Source organism: Eubalaena glacialis, chromosome 7 (genome assembly GCF_028564815.1).
Source record: "Eubalaena glacialis isolate mEubGla1 chromosome 7, mEubGla1.1.hap2.+ XY, whole genome shotgun sequence".
NCBI lineage: Eukaryota > Metazoa > Chordata > Mammalia > Artiodactyla > Balaenidae > Eubalaena > Eubalaena glacialis.
This window is the reverse complement of record NC_083722.1, coordinates 37,773,137-37,792,198: the sequence shown is the minus strand read 5'-3', so window position 1 is coordinate 37,792,198 and position 19,062 is coordinate 37,773,137. Positions and strand designations below refer to the sequence as shown.

Here is a 19,062-nt window from a genome sequence, read left to right as displayed (position 1 = left end):
CATGTGGAATCTAAAAAATAACACGAATGAACTTGTTTATAAAACAGAAACAGACTCACAGACTTAGAAAACAAACTTATGGTTACCAAAGGGGAAGTGGGGGAGAGGGATAAATTAGGAGTTTGGGATTCACATATACACACTACTATGTATAAAATAAACAACACGGTCCTACAGTATAGCCCTGGGAACTATATTTAATATCCTGTGATAAACCATAATGGAAAAGAATATTAAAAAGAACATATAGGGACTTCCCTGGTGGTCCAGTGGTTAAGACAGCGCTCCCAATGCAGGTGGTCCAAGTTGGATCCCTGGTCAGGCAACTAGATCCTGCATGCGGTAACGAAGATCCCGCATGCGGTAACGAAGATCCCGCAAGCGGCAACGAAGATCCCGCATGCCGCAACTAAAACCGGGTGCAAATAATTAAATAAGTCAATAAATATTTTTAAAAAAAGAATATATATATGTATAACTGAGTCACTTTGCTCTAGAGCAGAAATTAACACAACATTGCAAATCAACTATACGTCAATAAAATTTTAAAAAATTCATCCATTGGAAGTGTATGCTTCAAGGACTTTTTAGTAAATTTATACAGTTGTGCAATCATCACCACAATCTAGTTTCATTTTCACTTATTTATTTATTTTTTTTTAAAAAATATTTATTTTATTTATTATTTTTTTTGGCTGCGTTGGGTCTTCGTTGCTGCGCGCGGGCTTTCTCTAGTTGCAGCGAGCAGGGGCTACTCTTCATTGTGGTGTGCAGGCTTCTCATTGAGGTGGCTTCTCTTGTTGCGGAGCACGGGCTCTAGGTGCGTGGGCTTCAGTAGTTGTGGCACGAGGGCTCAGTAGTTGTGGCTCGCGGGCTCTAGAGAGCAGGCTCAGTAGTTGTGGTGCACAGGTTTAGTTGTTCCACGGCATGTGGGATCTTCCCAGACCAGGGCTGGAACCCGTGTCCCCTGCATTGGCAGGTGGATTCTTAACCACTGCACCACCAGGGAAGCCCTATTTATTTATTTTTAATTCACTAGAGTTGATGTACAATATTATGTGCCGGTGTATACCACAATCCAGTTTTAGAACATTTCTATCACCTCCGAAAATTCCCTCAAGTCCATTGCATTCAACCCCCTGGCTTCCACACCTAGCAGCAGGTAACTGTGCTTTCTGCCTGGATAGATTTGCCTAGTACAGTCTAAGTTTTTTTTTTTTTAAATATATATATATATTTTGGCCGCGCCTTACGGCTTTCGGCTTGCTGGATCTTAGTTCCCCCACCAGGGATGGAATCCTGCGCAGGCAACAAAAGCGCACAGGCCGAATCACTGGACAGCGAGGGAATTCTTTTTCTTTTAAATAATTTTTTTTCAGTCTGAGTTTTTAAAAATGCGGTAGTAAAAGAAGATCGTGTAAAAGAGGTGCTGTTTAGAAACAGGTTTAACAGATTTTAAATTTATCACAAGTTAAAAGTTGTTTAAAAGTTGGTTATAATTTTAAATAACATGGAAATCGTTACAAAGCAAAATTTTTAAAAAGAGAGAGGAAAAGCGAGAAGAGGCTCCAGTGTGGGGAGGCTAGAACTGGGGTGGGGGCGCTATGAAGGGTGAGAAAGGTGTGTCGGGAGCATGAGGGCGCGTCGGGCAACAAGTGCCGGCCCTCGGGCTAAACCGCCCTCACCTGGTTTACAGGGTCCCAAGCGCCCTCGTCTCGCGCAGGCGCAGTGACTCCGGCTTGCCGGCCTTGGGCGGGCTCGGGGCGGAGCCCAGGCGAGCTTTCGCCTCGATCGCGAACACCTAGCGATTGCTTCTGTCTGTAGTGTAGGTATGGCTCCCGCGAGGGAACCGAGAGGCGGCGGGAACCCGGGTCGGGGTCTCGCTCTGTGCTGACCGCGACCCAGGGCCGAGTGGGCTATGGGGGATCCTGGCTCCCTGGTCACGGAAGGCCGCGCTGGTGACCGGAGCTGGTGCTTGCGGCGGGTGGGGATGAACGCCGAGTGGCTGCTGCTGGAGGATGGAAACGAGGTGAGGGGGAGGGGTCTTTCTAAGATGAGGGAAGGGAGTTGGAGGAGGCACGGGCCGGAGGGAGGGCCGGAGGGAGGCCCGGCGTCCCGGCGGGAGGGATGAATGGAAAAGTGGAGGTGGGAGAGGAAGAGAAGAGAGCGGTGAAGGGTGGGCCCTGGGGGGAGGGAACGGAGAGAGGGGTCTGGTGCGAGCGGTTGTGGGGGTCTGAGGTGGGCGGTGTCCGGGGGAAGTTTGACCGCGTGGGAGAAAAGATGGCCCCGTGGAGAGCGGCCTAGGCCCGAGGGGCGAGCTGGGGCCGGTGTCTGGGTTGCGGGAAGGAGCCTGGTAGAGGGGCAGAGCGAGAGGTGGGCGTAGAGGATGTGAGAACTGCTGGGGTTTCGCGGGGGAAGGAGGCGACTGTGTTGATGGGTTGGGGGGCTGGGACAGCCCCTATTGGGGTCGCACCCGGAGCGCCCGGCTGCGCCCTGCCGGGGCGGCGGAACTGGGAGGCGGAACTGCCCCAACTTCCGAGAGTCACGGAACCGTCCGGGGTCTTGGGGGGGAACCTCGGAGGACTGCTGAGAGCGTGAACTTTCTCAAGTTTATTTTGAAAAAGATTGCGAGTTCGAGGTCGTGTCCCTTAAAATACTCAGACTTTTACGTAAAAATGCCCTTTTCCTTTCCAACTCTTGAGGAAAATTGGCGCTTTGGTGTGGGCCACAATTATCCTGCGAGTCTCGGTACTGCCGACTGGCACCCCCTTAGATGGGTTGAGGTAGGGCTTCAGAAATACAAGAATTCTCTCCAGAAGCTGCTTATGATGTCCTCTAATGCGGTTATAAATACAAAGAAAAAAATTTAAAGAGGACAGGTGAGGTACGGTTTCAGTTGGGGGCCGCTAGGACTGGGGAGGTTGTTCTAGAGAGGGTGATGGAGGAGAGAGAGAGAGTGCAATCAGCTTGGGAAGGAGGGCTAGATCTGGGACCAGCTTGTGGTGATTGGGAACCGTTTTGGTTTTGGAAATGATTTGTGTGAAGGATAAAGAAGTCTTTTGGGGCTTCCCTGGTGGCGCAGTGGTTGAGAGTCTGCCTGCCAATGCAGGGGACACGGTTTCGGGCCCTGGTCTGGGAAGATCTCACATGCCGCGGAGCAACTGGGCCCGTGAGCCACAACTGCTGAGCCTGCGCGTCTGGAGCCTGTGCTCCGCAACAAGAGAGGCCGCGATAGTGAGAGGCCCGCGCACCGCGATGAAGGGTGGCCCCCGCTCGCCGCAACTAGAGAAAGCGCTCGCACAGAAACGAAGACCCAACACAGCCAAAAATAAATAAATAAATTTAAAAAAGAAGTCTTTTGATAATTTTGTATGTTTAACTAGATTTTTCCTGTAAATTACATAGTCTCAATTCAGTCTCCCAGGTATTTACTGAGTACTTGCATTGTTTGCTGTAGTATGAGAGGGACAAATAATAATGACTTTTGCTCTCAAAGAGTTTATTGCTTGAACGGGGAAAGAGGATTTTATGAAATGAAGCAGTTTGAGAACATCCAGGCAGACTGTATGATCAAGTGCCAAGATGGGGTTTATTTAGTACTATCCTAAGAACAGTCAGAGGAGGAATTCAGGTCCAGCCTTAAATGTTGCTAGATTTGGGGATTATAAAGGATTACTTGTATGCTGTGAATTGAAGAACACGAGGAAGATACCTCTGCCCCCAGTCTCTCTTCTGTCCACGTTATCAGTGCCTAAAAGTCCATATTAGGCATTCATTCTTTCAGCTCAAGCATTGGCCTTCCCTGCACGACCCTTTCCAAAAGCATATACCTTTAGGAAGTTTAACAAATGAAGATACTAATACCTGAATAATAGTAACTATACCTTATTTTGTATAGGACTGGGCTTTCACATACATCACTTATTCTGAGCCCTGCACATATACCACACTCACACACAACTCTGTAAGGAATTTAATGGTCATGTTAATTGTTCTTTAAGATTCAGTTGTGGTGGATTAATTCATTACTTCTGAATAGCTTGGTAGCACTGAGAGTCTTGGGGAGGGGGCAGGCAGAAAGAGTTAAAGCCCCTGCAGCAAGGACAAGAGGACTATAAAGTACGCCTACACATATTTTAAACTATCAGATAATTTTGTGTGAGACCACCGCTATGAGGGGAGAGCCATACAAGCCAGAGTGAATGGTGAAGATATAGGAAGAAGACTGGCTTGCCTTGGGACCTATGTGGAGGAGAGGCCGCCCAGGCCTGGCTGTCTGCAAGGTCGGACCTTAGGAAGTAGTTGGAGCATAGCCTGCAGTGCGTATGGACAGAGGCCTGAGTCAAAGCCAAGAGATGAAGTCTTGCTTATATTGTAATGGTCCCCAAACCATAGCACAGGCCGGTGTGCACAAGATTTTAGGAGGTGTGCTGATATTACTTAGTTATAATGAGAGTAAAGTCAGTTTCTTGCCTTCCCAGTACCCCTCAGATTCTCAGCTACGATAATAAAACAAGGTTCCTCTCATTTCATTGAAGGGAATACTGTAGTAAATTGTCTGCCTGAATGGGTGTCTTTAAACTTCTTAAACCAATCCACAGAGTTTGGTAGAAAAACAAATTAGATAGAGATTTATTGCAAATTAGCTAGTTCCCAGGCCCTATAAGTATTTAGGCCTTTGGGGGAAATCATAGTATCTTCATTTTTCTCTTTTCTTCTCCTGTATTTGGTTTTCTTGAAGCTCTTTGCCCTAAGAGGGTTGGAAAAAGGAAAAGGATGGTCCTAGAGGAGTTGTTGGTCATTTGGGAAACAGTAGGAGTCCTACCTAGGAGGAAGGCATTAGCGAAGGTGGGTAAGGACAAGATGAACTTGTAGACCAATACTGTCAGTAAGCACAAAGGCTTGCAAAACTGTTGTAAATGGAAACAACCCCCAGCAACGAGTTGGCAGTTTGTTTGCACTCAGTTCCCATGGGAAATTTAGTTTCATGTTATGCATGGTGCTGGGATATTCAGATAAGCTCATGCAGACTCTAACCATGGTGTGGATGAATTATCAATATATCAAGGTAAATTCTAGGACCAGACAGTGAAGGGAAAGACAAAAAAGAGTGTTTCCTTCCTTTCCTGGATTCAGAGTTCATAGGAGGTGATTTCAGAGAAAGGCGCTCATCTCCCTTCTTTGTATTACTTTCTCCAGGCTACCCATAATGGCAATCTGACTGTCTCCCCTCAGGTATTAAAATGGAATATTTAATACTTTCTTTATTAGAAATAAAGCTACCTAAATGGAAATTCTTACTGAATATGGATGACAGTTAAATCCTTAAACGTTCCATTTTTAAAGGGTATATGTATTAATTCAGAGGAACTTCTATAATTAATGGAATTTCTGGCAAACTGTCAAAGCATTGAAAAACTTCAGATTCAGGGTTTTGGTGGAGGTGATCACCACAACATTTTAGAGGGGAACAAGTCAGATTGTAAGGTTCCTGGCTGCTGCTCCATAGTTTCCAGTGGTAATAACCCATTTTCCAACTTCTGACCTAAAAAAATGCCCATCTCCTGGAATCTGGGAGGACTCATAAGCAAGATCTCTTTATTCTCCCATTTATTCACAGATATTTACTGAGCAGAAAGAGGCTCTGAGGAGTACAGAGTACTGTGGTACACAAGACAGATAAGGTCCCTGCTCATGAAATTTAAATTCTAAATATAAATTTAGAAAAGTAAATACAAGTAGACAAAAATAAATGAAACAAGCAAGATAATTTTGGATGTGGTAAGTGCATGCTAATAATGTGAAGGAATGCAATGGCCGGGGAGGGATCAGGCAGCAACTTTAGATCAGGTAATCAAGGTAGGCCTCTGAGGAGCTGAAACTTGAAAGATAAGGAGCCCATGCAAATGTCTGAGAGAAGGATGTTCTAATCAGAGGGGACAGGTGAAAATACCCTCAGGTAGTGCTTCTGACCATAATGTGAGATAACACTAAAGAGGTAGAAGGGGTTAGGACATTGAGGGCCTTAAAGGCTGTGGAAGGAAGTTTGGATTATTAGAGAATTTTAAGAAGGGAAAAGATCTGGTTTAAAGTTTTTACATTACCACCCCAGCTACTGTGTGAAGAATGGGGGCTGGCACAGGAGCAAAAACAGCATAACTGGAGGAAACAGTGCTGTTTGGATTAAGGTAGTGGCCACTGAGAGAGAGAAGTGAATAGATTAGGGCATATTTGAATTACAGCCAGGAGATTTTGCTGATGATTTGAATGTGGGGATGAGGGATGTAGAGTGAATCAAAGATGGCTTCTGGGTTTGGGGCTAAGCAGTAGGTTGGGTGGTAGTGTCAGTTACTGAGATGAGAGTTTGTGGGGAGGAATAGATTGGGACAAAGCGTCATGGTGGTCTTTGAGGGACTCAGGAGGACAGGCATGCTTTTGAAAGAATTTAACAGGAACAAAAAGTGCAGCTTTTAGAAAACCACAGACTATTTGGCTTAATGTTCCCAGGTTAGGTTGGGGTATGGGTCATTAAAGAGGTGGCATGTGCGCCAAGAAGAATAAGCAGGGAATTCTACGATCTGGATCCCAGAAGAATTTTATTTCCTTCCTTGACAGGGTTATTATGAACTTGACTGGTCTGTCAGGAAAGTATGATAGATGTGAACTGGGACTTCTTTGCAACCTTTTCCAGAGGCTCTCATGCTGTCCTTGTGGATAAGATGGAAAACAAGGACTTTTCCATCTTTTGGTTGAATTATAACTGGTTGAAGGTGTTCCTAGATTGTGTGGTGGAATGTTTACTAGGCTTTCCTGAGAGCTTTGCCTTTGGTTACAACCTGTTCTAATCTTTTTATCTGTCTTGAATGAAGGTACAGAGGGCATCATATCAATTTGGTGGGTGACTCCAAGCTGGAAGGGATATTGAGTATGTCTGATGGCAGATGAAAAATTCAGAAAGGTCTTGACAAGCTCATGATAGGCTGAACTAACAAGATGAAATTTAATAGGAGTCAATGTAAGGTCCTGCACTTGAATCTAAATTTACCAACTAGTCAAGTATAGGACAGAAGAGACATGACTTAGCATAAAAATTCTTAGGGGAGGGTTAGACCAAGAAATTTAATCATTCCTAAGCCTAAGGATACGTTGGCAGTATGATAGATCTGCTGTGAAAGCTAACGTAATTTATATGCTCCAGTGATAATATCTAGAACTGGGAAAGTGATACTTGCATCCGACTATGTAATAACAATTAGGTTTATTTTTCTTACTGTGGCATCCAGGAATAAAAATAAACCAGGAGTCTCTTCACAGACCTATTAGGATGGCAAAAAGACTCAAACCTATGCTGTGGAGTTACGTTGAAGTAACTGGGAACATAGGGCCAAGAAAAGGGAAGATTCAGTAGACACTTCATAGTTGTCATGTGAAGGGGGATTGGAGATTTTCTGGTGGTGCCCAGGGCAGAGCCTGGGCCAGTGGATGGAATTTATAGGAAGAAAGATGCCAAGTCAGAGCCATTAAAAAATTGGAAGGACTGGGCTTCCCTGGTGGCGCAGTGGTTGAGAGTCTGCCTGCTAATGCAGGGGACACGGGTTCGAGCCCTGGTCTGGGAGGCTCCCACATGCCACGGAGCAACTGGGCCCGTGAGCCACAACTGCTGAGCCTGCGCGTCTGGAGCCTGTGCCCCGCAACGGGAGGGGCCGCGATAGTGAGAGGCCCGCGCACCACGATGAAGGCACCCGCTTGCCGCAACTAGAGAAAGCCCTCGCACGAAACGAAGACCCAACACAGCTAAAAATAAATAAATAAATAAAGTAGCTAAAAAAAAAAAAAAAAAAAAAAAAAATTGGAAGGACTGTCTTATGTAGAAGCTATAGTTCTTGGCAGTGTTTAAGACTAGTTGATGGGGTTGTGTAGGAAGAATTCCTCCATCCCATGAGTGGCTGAACCAGGTGACCTTTCAGAGTCCTACCAACCCTGACATTCCATGATTAATGTTCAGTTGTCTCTTGTCACAACTTTTTACCTTTTTCTAGCCAGTGGCTCCCATGGCAGCTGAAGGAGGAGATGGCCAGTGAGCTGTTTGGGTTTCATGGGAGTCTGGTTTCATAAGTCAGGACTTGTGGATACTGCTGGTTGACAAGATTGTAAAGGACCTCTCTTTTCAGTACGGTGGCTGATTGTGTCTCTTACATTGTCGTTGTCTTCCTAGGTGACTGTAGGGCGAGGATTTGGTGTCACATACCAGTTGATATCAAAAATCTGCCCTCTGATGATTTCCCGAAACCACTGTATTTTGAAGCAGAATGCCGAGGGCCAGTGGACAATTATGGACAACAAGGTACAGTAATCCACAGAAGCCTAGTTACTTTTATTGAATTTTTGTTTATTTTTAAGTTAAGGTGTTTTTTTTCCCCCCCTCAGAGGTAATACATGATACAAAATTAAAAGATTCAAAATTAAAAGAAGATATCTTCTCCCCTAGCTACCCACTTGTCTTTCCCAGAAACAACTACTTCTCTATGTTGCCAGAGATTACATTATGCCAAAATAAATTCTAATGACTTGAAGTTAGTTATTTTGTATGGAACACTTGAATTGGAGCAATAGGTCCTATTCCAGAAACTAGATTAAGTTACCAGGGGACTTGGTCTCTTGTGAGTTGGAGGTCCAGAGATCTCGGGAATCTGACAAAGATTCTGGAGTACAACTGTGATTCAGGACATGGGGAGGGGGAGGAACTGAGCTGACTGCACTTAGCTCCTTTTCTTTCCCACTTCTTTCCATCAGAGCAAACCCCTCCTTTCACTTTTCACCTGTTTCATATATTAGTTCTTTAAGGAAGATTTCCTTTGAATAAAGGGGTTTTTTTTTGCTTGAAACAAATTTGAAAACCACAGATCAAATGTGAATACTAAGGGAGGTGAAATAGTGTATAAAGCCCAGCAATTAGGAAGTACCTAAAGTGCAGATATACAAGCACCTGCGAATACAGTGAAAATATAGAGTGTGAAGTGAGAGAAATTCTGATGTCAACAGTTAAGGATTAGGAAGTGTGAAAAGTCTTTGGACACCATTTTGCACTGCTCTGGTTGAAAGGATTTTAAAGATACCTGCTAGAAGGAAGAGTATTAAAATGATTCTGAGACCAATTCCAACGGGTGTGAGGACATCCCCCCACCCATCTGTCAACCTGAGATAGCATCAGATTCCACCGGTAAAGGGCTCAGTCCCACAAGACCACCCTCCACTTCAGATGCCAGTCACAACCCCAGGTTAACATCTGTGCTTCTGACCAACTGGCTATAGGTTGGAAGTTCCAAGGACCCTGTCCTTGAACTTCAGGTGCCAGTTGCCAAGTCCAGGTTTTCACCTGTACTTCTGGCTGACTGGCTATAAATCAGAGGTCCCCATTGCCGCCTCCCACTTTGGATTTAATTAATTAGCTTCAGAATGATTTACAATTCAGGAATACATTTACTTAGATTTACCAGTTTATTATAAAAGGATATGGTCTGGGATACAGGTGAACATCCAAATGAAAGAGACGCATAGGGCAAGGTATATGGGGAGGGGCATGGAGCGTCCATGCCCTGCCCCTCTCCTAGCACCTCCAGGTGTTCACCAACCAGGAAGCTCTCCAAACCCCATCCTTTTGGGTTTCTATGGAGGCTTCATTACATTTGTGTAATTGATTGAATCATTAGCCAGTGGTGATCAACCACTAGCCCCTCTCCCTTCCCAGGGGGTTGAGGGGTGAGACTGAAAGTTCCAACTCTCCAATCACAGGATTGGTTCCCCTGGCACCCAGCCCTCATAGGTGACCCTGGTGCATTCCAAAAGTCACCTCATTAACATAACAAAAGATACCTTGATCTCTTACGACTTAGGAAATTTCAAGGGTTTTAGAAGCTCTGTGCTAGAAATGGGGGTGAATACCAAATATATATTTCTTATTATAATTCATAGTATCACAGGTATTCTGTAGGCCTGCCCAGCGGCCTCATTTTGCATGCATAAACCTGCTAGGTTTAAGCTGTTGGAGAAAGTACCTTCCTGCACTAGGATTAAGTTGAGTTGGCATGGTGTTGAAAGAGAGCATAAATGCTAAGTAAATTGGTTCAGCACTCTTGGCAAGGCACTGTGAGCGAAATATAAATTGGCACTGAAAAGGGGACCTTAGAGATGATCTGTTTTAACCCCTTCTGTGCACAGTTGAGTCTGAACAAACCTTGCTGCTTGGGACAGTTCAACTTCTGGTCTCCCAGCAGCTAGAGCAGTGGTTCTCAGCCCTGTTTCCAATTTTGCCCATACATGGGATACTTTTAAAAAATACTGGAGATAGCACATTAAAATTAAGAATTTCCATTCATCAAAAGATATCATTAAGAGAGTGAAAGCAAGCTCAGCGTGGAAGATACTTGCTACACATATAATCAGTGAAGGGCTTATACTCGGATGTATATAGAACTCCAAATCAGTGAGAAAAAGAAAGATAACCCAGTATTAAAAATGGGCAGGGGCTTCTCTGGTGGCGCAGTGGTTAAGAATTGTCCCCTGCCAATGCAGGGGACGTGGGTTTGAGCTCTGGTCCGGGAAGATCCCACATGCCGCAGAGCAACTAATCCCGTGTGCCACAACTGCTGAGCCTGCTCTCTAGAACCTGCGCGCCACAACTACTGAATCCCACGTGCCTAGAGCTCGTGCTCCACAAGAGAAGTCACTGCAATGAGAAGCCTGCGCACTGCAACAAAGAGTAGCCCCCACTCTCCGCAACTAGAGAAAGCCCACGCACAGCAACGAAGACCCAATGCAGCCAAAAATAAATAAACTAAAATAAATAAATTAAAAGAAAATAAAAATGGGCAAGAGCCAGGCACTTCACAAAAGATTCTTTCCAAACGTTCAGTAGCCATGAAACATTGTTCAACTTCATTAATGATCAGATTATTTATTTGATCAATAAATAATACAAATACAAATTATTTATTTATTTTTGGCTGCGTTGGGTCTTTGTTACTGCACACGGGCTTTCTCTAGTTGTGGTGAGCGTTGCAGTGTGTGGGCTTCTCATTGTGGTGGCTTCTCTTGTTGTGGAGCACAGGCTCTAGGTGCACTGTCTTCAGTAGTTGTGGCACACGGGCTCAGTGGTTGTGGCTCGCGGGCTCTAGAGCACAGGCTCAGTAGTTGTGGCGCAGGGGCTTAGTTGATCCGCGGCATGTGGGATCTTCCCGGACCAGGGCTCGAACCCATGTCCCCTGGATTGGCAGGCAGATTCTCAACCACTGCGCCACCAGGGAAGTCCCTGGGAAATACACATTAAAAGCATGATGGAATACCACAACACACCTTGTAGTCAGAGAGTAACTATAATTAAATTTTGATGATGCCAGACATTAGCACGGGTATGGAGCAAGTAGTCTTTTGGTAGAAGTGTAAATTGGTACAACTATTTTGGAAAATTATTTGGCATTATTTATTAAAGTTGTGTATGTATGTATGTGTATATACATACATACATACACACATACAGTATTTTCACTCCTAGGGAAACAACCCAAATGTCTTTCAACAGTAGAATGGATAAACTGTGGAATATTCTTACGATGAAACACTGTACTGTAATGAATATGAATGAATTACTACTATATCCAACAACATGGATAAATCTCGCAAACATAATATTGAGTGAAAGAAAACAGACACAAAAAAATACTTTTTTTTTTTTTTTTTTGGCTGTGCCACCTGGCATGTGGGATCTTAGTTCCCCAGCTGGGGATCAAACCCACGCCCCTTACAGTGCGGATTCTTAACCACTGGACTGGCAGGGAAGTCCCAAGAATACATATTATTTGATGCCATTTGTATAATGTTCAGAACCAGGCAAAACTAACGTGTGATGTTAAGCCAGGCTAGTAGTCACTTTATGGGGTGAGGGGCAGGTGCTTAGTGGCTAGGAGGAGGCACAAGGATGTTTCTGGGATGCTGATAATGTGGGGGTTTTTTGTTTTTTGTTTTAAACCTTGTGATAGTTACACTGAGTGTTCATTTTGTGATATTCACCTAGTTGTGCATTTATGATTTGTATGTTTTTATGTTTGTATGTTATGCTTTAGTAAAGAATTTTTTAAAATATTGACTGATACACCTATTAGAATTGCTAAAATAAAACACTACCAAGTGCTGGTGAGCATGCAGAGTAACTGGAACTCTTAAACATTGCAAGTGAGAAAACAAAATAGTACTGCCACTTTGAAAAACAGTTTGGCAGTTTCTTACAGTTAAACATACACTTACCCAGCGATTCTATTTTTACGTATTTACCCCCAATTAATGGAAACTTACGTTCTCACAGAAACTTGTACCTGAATGTTTATAGTGGCTTTATTCATAATCACCAAAAACTGGAAGAAAACAACTAGGGAACAGAGAAACAAGCTGATATACCCATACCCTGGAGTACTACTCAGCAATAAAAATACCAAGCTACTGTAATGCAACCAAGCGGACACATCTCAGAGCCATCATGCTAAGCGAAAGAAGCCAAACTCAAAAGGGTACATACTGTGTCTGATTCCATTTATACAACATTATGGAAAAGGCAGACCTTTGTAGGGTAGAGACCAGATGAGTAGCTGCCTGGATATGGGTGAAGGGTTGACTGCAAAGGGGCCCTGTGTCTTGATATGACTATACACAGTGTTTGTGTCTAAACCTGGCTTTAAAAATTCTGATGCCTAGTTCCCATCTCTGACCAATTAATTCTAAGGATGAGACTAAGTCTAAGGACTAAGACTAAGTCTAATAGCAGGCACTGCTATTTGTTCTAAACGTTTCCAGGTGATTTCACTCTACAGTTAGGGCTGAGAACCACTGAGCTACATAAGTCATCTAGAGAACTGCAAGGAAACATTGGCTTTTGGCTTTGGGTTTCCACTGTTCTCAACAACCGATTAAAAATGCTGGACAGAGATTGAGCATTAAGTGAAGTAATTAGTATTTAAGGGGGTGAGGGTTATTCCACCTTTTCCTCATTGATGACTGAGACATTGGGCAGGCTTTTCTTTGGTTATCACTTTGCTGCTGCTGACATTGTTCAGACTGGTGATTATGAAAACCAGCATCAAGAAAGTATTGAACAGAGTTTGATTTATTTAAACCACTGTATTTGAAATCACATCCTGGGCAGTACTTGACTGTTCCTGTATAGCCATGGTGTTTTCATCTTTTCTACAGTCACTGTGTGAACAGAACCAATTTGGGCCTTTGGTCCAAATTATACTACTAGGTGTCACCAAAGAGTGATTAATGGGCAAACAGAGGCATCCAAGGATAAAATGTGATGGAAAATTTTTGAGCGCTTATTTTTCAGACCTCAAGGGCTCTGAAGGAAGGCAGGTTAATGCAGAGGATCTAGTGGAGGGCTGCCATATGTCTCAAGAGTTTGCCCCAGCTTTTTAGGGAATCCTTGTTCTCTCTCGTCTTGGGCTGCTTCTCTAACCTTCTTTATTTATTTAACATTATCTTTGCCTTTGAGTTTTTCTTAAATGTCTGTATCTTGGCATTAGGTGGCCTCCTGTGTCATATTACTTTCCCTGAGACTGTTTTCCTATGTATATTTTAAAATTGACTCTTCTGGTCTCCATCCCCCTCCTTTGTTAATTCCTCATGTGTTGTTACAGAAGTCTGCAGAACCGATCACTTCCTATAATTTCTCAGGCTGAATATGAATGGAAAGTTTAGGAGCAGGTTGACAGATAAGCCAGGTTAGGCCTAAGGCCTTGAGGTAAAAGCCAGTCTTTCTGTGTGTTTCTTTGCTCATCTTTCTCTCCCTCTCCCTGCTTGAGCCAAATAATATAGAACCAGAAACTAGGGCCTAATACCAAACCAGAGCTGAGGTCCAGTCTCTACTCCCCTGGATCCTCTGTGCCTTGTGGTCCAGCCCCCTGTCCTTCATATTTGGGTTGACCAGGTATTTTTTCTTGGTGAAAGTAGGTAGCTATTTTTACCAACATAAACAAAAGCCTTAGTCCCTGTTCAGATGTGAGCTTCATCTCTGTCCTGTCCCCCAAAGTTAAGTCCTTGATATGGGTTAAAATGCCCACTTGTCTCTTTAAACTTTAAATGCTGCATTTGCTTCAGGTCTGTTTTAGGACCTATCATCCCCATTTAGCATCTTTTAGCTAACCCAGCTCTACATGATATTCCTTTGCATTTATAGGCTGTGCTATGTAATCCCACATTTGCTTAAATATGCCCTTGTGTTTTGCTTTCCATGGTCAGCTGCTAAAAGATGTTTTCATATCTTCTGCTTTTGTACTCAGTATATTTACTTTGCAAGATGCTGAGCACAGAGTTGAAGTGATTGTTGATAAATCAGCTGAGCCAGAACAAAATAATGGTAGTGAACACTTACATATACACTTACATAATGCTTACCATGTACCAGGTACTTTTCTAAGTACAGTACATATTTTACCTCATTAAATCCACACAAACACCATGAGGGAGAGACTATTATTATCTTCCATTTTATAGATGTGGCAGCTGGGGCACAGAGAGGTTAAGAAACTTGCCTAAGTCACACAGCTGTTAAATAATGGAGCCACATTACAAACCCAGGCAGTCTGACTTCAGGTTCATGCTCTTAATCCCCACACTGTGTTTTAATTTAAACCACAAAAGTAAATATCGAGCATTTGTTCTATGTGTTTAGTGTTTAAGTGTTTGTGTGCTAAGTGTTTTACATGTATTACCTCAGTCATTCCTCACAGGAGCAGTATGAGATAGGAACTGTACTATTTTACAGACAAAACTGAGGTACAAAGAGGTTAAGTAAATTGGTGAAGGCCATGCAACTAATAAGCTGAGTCCAGAGCTCCAGCTCTTAACCACGTGTTCTGTTGCCCATGGACCTCTGGTGCTGTTATTTGGATCAGATCCCACCTGCGATTTGACCCCAGTACAAGGTATTGGTACTTTCTTTTTTGGTTTATGTGTACTGGGAAGTGTTTTTTCATTCACCAGTGTGTTCAGGGGCCACACACATCCAGAGACAGTGCCTGCATGACTTTCTTGGCCAAGCATACCTTCGGAACCTCATCATTAGATGCTACTTCCTTCACTCTTAGCAGTTTTTCCAGTCTTGGGCCATTGCCCCCAGTTTATATCAATAGGAGCTATTCGATTTCAGTTTCTTTTAATGCTACTGCATTTATTTGAGTAATTCATCCACCAGTAACAAGGTGATTCCTGCCTGTACACAGGCACTTCTCTGGAGAAATGAACATCATCTAGGTAAAAAGCCAAAGTGCTGTTTGAAGAATGCTGTTTCTAAGGATGGCAGTTTATGAACCTGTCTTTTCTATTTGTTCTCAAGGGTTTTCTTTCTTTCTTTTTAATAGATCTTTATTGGAGTATAATTGCTTCACAATACTGTGTTAGTTTCTGTTGCACAACAAAGCGAATCAGCCATATGCATACACATGCCCCCATATCCCCTCCCTCTTGAGCTTCCATCCCATCCTCCCTATCCCTCCCCTCTAGGTCATCGCAAAGCACCAAGCAGATCTCCCTATGCTGCTATGCTGCTGCTTCCCACCAGCCGACTGTTTTGCATTCGGTAGTGTATATATGTCGATGCTACTCTCACTTTGCTCCAGCTTCACCCTCGTACCCCATGTCCTCAAGTCCATTCTCTATGTCTACCTCTTTATTCCTGCCCTGCAACTAGGTTTATCAGTACCATTCTTTTTTTTTTTTTTTTTTTTTTTTTTTTAGATTCCATTCATAGCGTTAGCATACGGTATTTGTTTTTCTCTTTCTGACTTACTTCACTCTGTATGACAGACTGAGGTCCATCCACCTCACTACAAGTAAGTCAATTTAGTTTCTTTTTATAGCTGAGTAGTATTCCATTGTATATATTTGCCACATCTTCTTTATCCATTCATCTGTCGATGGACACTTAGGTTGCTTCCATGTCCTGGCTATTGTAAATAGTGCTGCAGTGAACATTGTGGTACATGTCTCTTTTTGAATTATGGTTTTCTCAGGGTGTATGCCCAGTAGTGGGATTACTGGGTTATATGGTAGTTCTATATATAGTTTTTTAAGGAATCTCCATACTGTTTTCCATAGTGGTTGTATCAATTTACATTCCCACAAGCAGTGCAGGAGGGTTCCCTTTTCGCCGCACCGTTTCCAGCATTTATTGTTTGTAGATTTTTTGATAATGGCCATTGTGACTGGTGTGAGGTGATACCTCATTGTAGTTTTGATTTGCATTTCTCTAATAATTAGTGATGTTGAACATCTTTTCATGTGCCTCTTGGCCATCTGTATGTCTTCCTTGGTGAAATGTCTATTTAGGTCTTCTGCCCATTTTTTAACTGGATTGTTTTTTTTTTTTTTTGATATTGAACTCCATGAGCTGTTTGTATATTTTGGAGATTAATCCTTTGTCTGTTGTTTCATTTGCAAATATTTTCTCCCATTCTGAGGGTTGTCTTTTCGTCTTGTTTATGGTTTCCTTTGCTGTGCAAAAGCTTTTAACTTTCATTAGTTCCCATTTGTTTATTTTTGTTTTTATTTCTGTTACTCTAGGAGGTGAGTCAAAAAAGATCTTGCTGTGGTTTATGTCAAAGAGTGTTTTTCCTATGTTTTCGTCTAAGAGTTTTATAGTGTCTGGTCTTACATTTAAGTCTTTAATCCATTTGGAGTTTATTTTTCTGTATGGTGTTAGGTAGTGTTCTAATTTCATTCTTTTACATGTAGCTGTCCAGTTTTCCCAGCACCACTTATTGAAGAGGCTGTCTTTTCTCCATTGTATATTCTTGCCTCCTTTGTCGTAAATTAGGTGCCCATATGTGCGTGGGTTTATCTCTGGGCATTCTATCCTGTACCATTGATCTATATTTCTGTTTTTGTGCCAGTACCAGACTGTCTTGATTACTGTAGCTTTGTGGTATAGTTTGAAGTCAGGGAGCCTGATTCCTCCAGCTCCGTTGTTCTTTCTCAAGATTGCCTATTCAGGGTATTTTGTGTTTCCATACGAATTGTAAAATTTTTTGTTCTGATTCTGTGAAGAATGCCATTGCTAGTTTGGTAGGGATTGAATCTGTAGATTGCTTTGGGTAGTATAGTCATTTTCACAGTATTGATTCTTCCAATCCAAGAACATGGTATATTTCTCCATCTGTTTATGTCATCTTTGATTTCTTTCATCAGTGTTTTATAGTTTTCTGAATACAAGTCTTTCACCTCCTTAGGCAGGTTTACTCCTAAGTATTTTATTCTTTTTGTTGCAATGGTAAATGGGAGTGTTTCCTTAATTTCTCTTTGTGATTTTTTGTTGTCGGTGTGTAGGAATGCCAGAGATTTCTGTGCATTAATTTTGTATCCTGCAACCTTACCAAATTCATTGATTAGTTCTAGTAGTTTTCTGGTGGCATCTTTAGGATTTTCTATATATAGTATCATGTCATCAGCAAACAGTTGAGTTTTACTTCTTCTTTTCCAATTTGTATTCCTTTTATTTCTTTTTCTTCTCTGATTGCTGTGGCTAGGACTTCCAAAACTATGTTGAATAAGAGTGGGGAGAGTGGACATCCTTGTCTTGTTCCTGATCCTGGTGGAAATGCTTTCAGTTTTTCACCTTTGAGTATGATGCTTGCTGTGGGTTTGTCATATATGGTCTTTATTATGTTGAGGTAGGTTCCCTCTGTGCCTATTTTCTGGAGAGTTTTTATCATGAATGGGTTTTGAATTTTGTCAAAAGCTTTTTCTGCATCTATTGAGATGATCATATGGTTTTTATTCCTTAATTTGTTAATGTGGTATATCACATTGATTGATTTGCGTATATTGAAGAATCCTTGCATCCTGGGATAAATCCCACTTGATCATGGTGTATGATCCTTTTAATGTGCTGTTGGATTCTGTTTGCTAGTATTTTGTTCAGGATTTTTGCATCTATGTTCATCAGTGATGTTGGTCTATAATTTCCTTTTTTTGTGATATCCTTTTCTGGTTTTGGTATCAGGGTGATGGTGGCTTCATAGAATGGATTTGGGAGTGTTTCTCCCTCTGCAATTTTTTGGAAGAGTTTGAGAAGGATCTGTGTTGGCTCTTCTCTAAATGTTTGATAGAATTCGCCTGTGAAGCCATCTGGTCCTGGAATTTTGTTTGTTGGAAGATTTTAAATTATGGCTTCAATTTTATTACTTGTGATAGGTCTGTTTATATTTTCTAATTCTTCCTGGTTCAGTCTTGGAAAATTGTACCTTTCCAAGAATTTGTCCATTTCTTTGTGGTTGTCCATTTTATTGGCATATAGTTGTTTGTAGTAGTTTCTTATAATCCTTTGTATTTCTGCAATGTCAGTTGTGATTTCTCCTTTTTCATTTCTAATTTTGTTGATTTGCATCCTCTCCTTTTTTTTCTTGATGAGTCTGGCTAAGGGTTTATCAATTTTATCTTCTCAAAGAACCAGCTTTTAGTTTTATTGATATTTGCTATTGTTTTCTTTGTTTCTATTTCATTTATTTCTGCTCTGATCTTTATGATTTCTTTCCTTTTACTGACTTTGGGTTTTCTTTCTTCTTCTTTCTCTAGTTGTTTTAACTGTAGGGTTAGATGGTTTATTTGAGATTTTTCTTGTTTCTTGAGGTGAGATTGAATTGCTATAAGCTTCCCTCTTACAACTGCTTTTGCTGCGTCCCATAGGTTTTGAGTCATCGTGTTTTCATTGTCATTTGTTTCTATGTATTTTTAAATTTCTTCTTTGATTTCTTCAGTGATCTCTTGGTTATTTAGTAGCACACTGTTTAGCCACCAGGTATTTGTGTTTTTTACAGTTTTTTTCCTGTAATTGGTTTCCAATCTCCATAGTGTTGTGGTCAGAAAAGGTGCTTGATACGATTTCAATTTTCTTAAATTTTCTGAGGCTTGATTTGTGACCCAAGATGTGATCTATCCTGGATAATGTTCTGTATGCACTTGAGAAGAAAGTGTATTCTGCCACTTTTGGGTGGAATGTTCTATAAATATCAATTAAAT

The 19,062-nt window shown here is 42.1% G+C and overlaps 1 protein-coding gene across 4 annotated transcripts in view; it reads left to right on the top strand.

Annotated features, from left to right (window-relative positions):
• Nucleotides 1–1,807: 1,807 nt before the first annotated feature.
• The window catches only part of RNF8 (ring finger protein 8), an 81,980-nt gene continuing 64,725 nt past the window's right edge, over nucleotides 1,808–19,062 (top strand). For all 4 annotated transcript variants that reach the window (XM_061195096.1, XM_061195099.1, XM_061195098.1 and 1 more), the window contains exons 1-2: nucleotides 1,808–2,029; nucleotides 8,216–8,344. In XM_061195096.1, coding sequence (XP_061051079.1) covers nucleotides 1,919–2,029; nucleotides 8,216–8,344 — 240 coding nt within the window. In that variant the 5' untranslated portion in view covers nucleotides 1,808–1,918. The remainder of the gene's footprint in view (nucleotides 2,030–8,215; nucleotides 8,345–19,062) is intronic.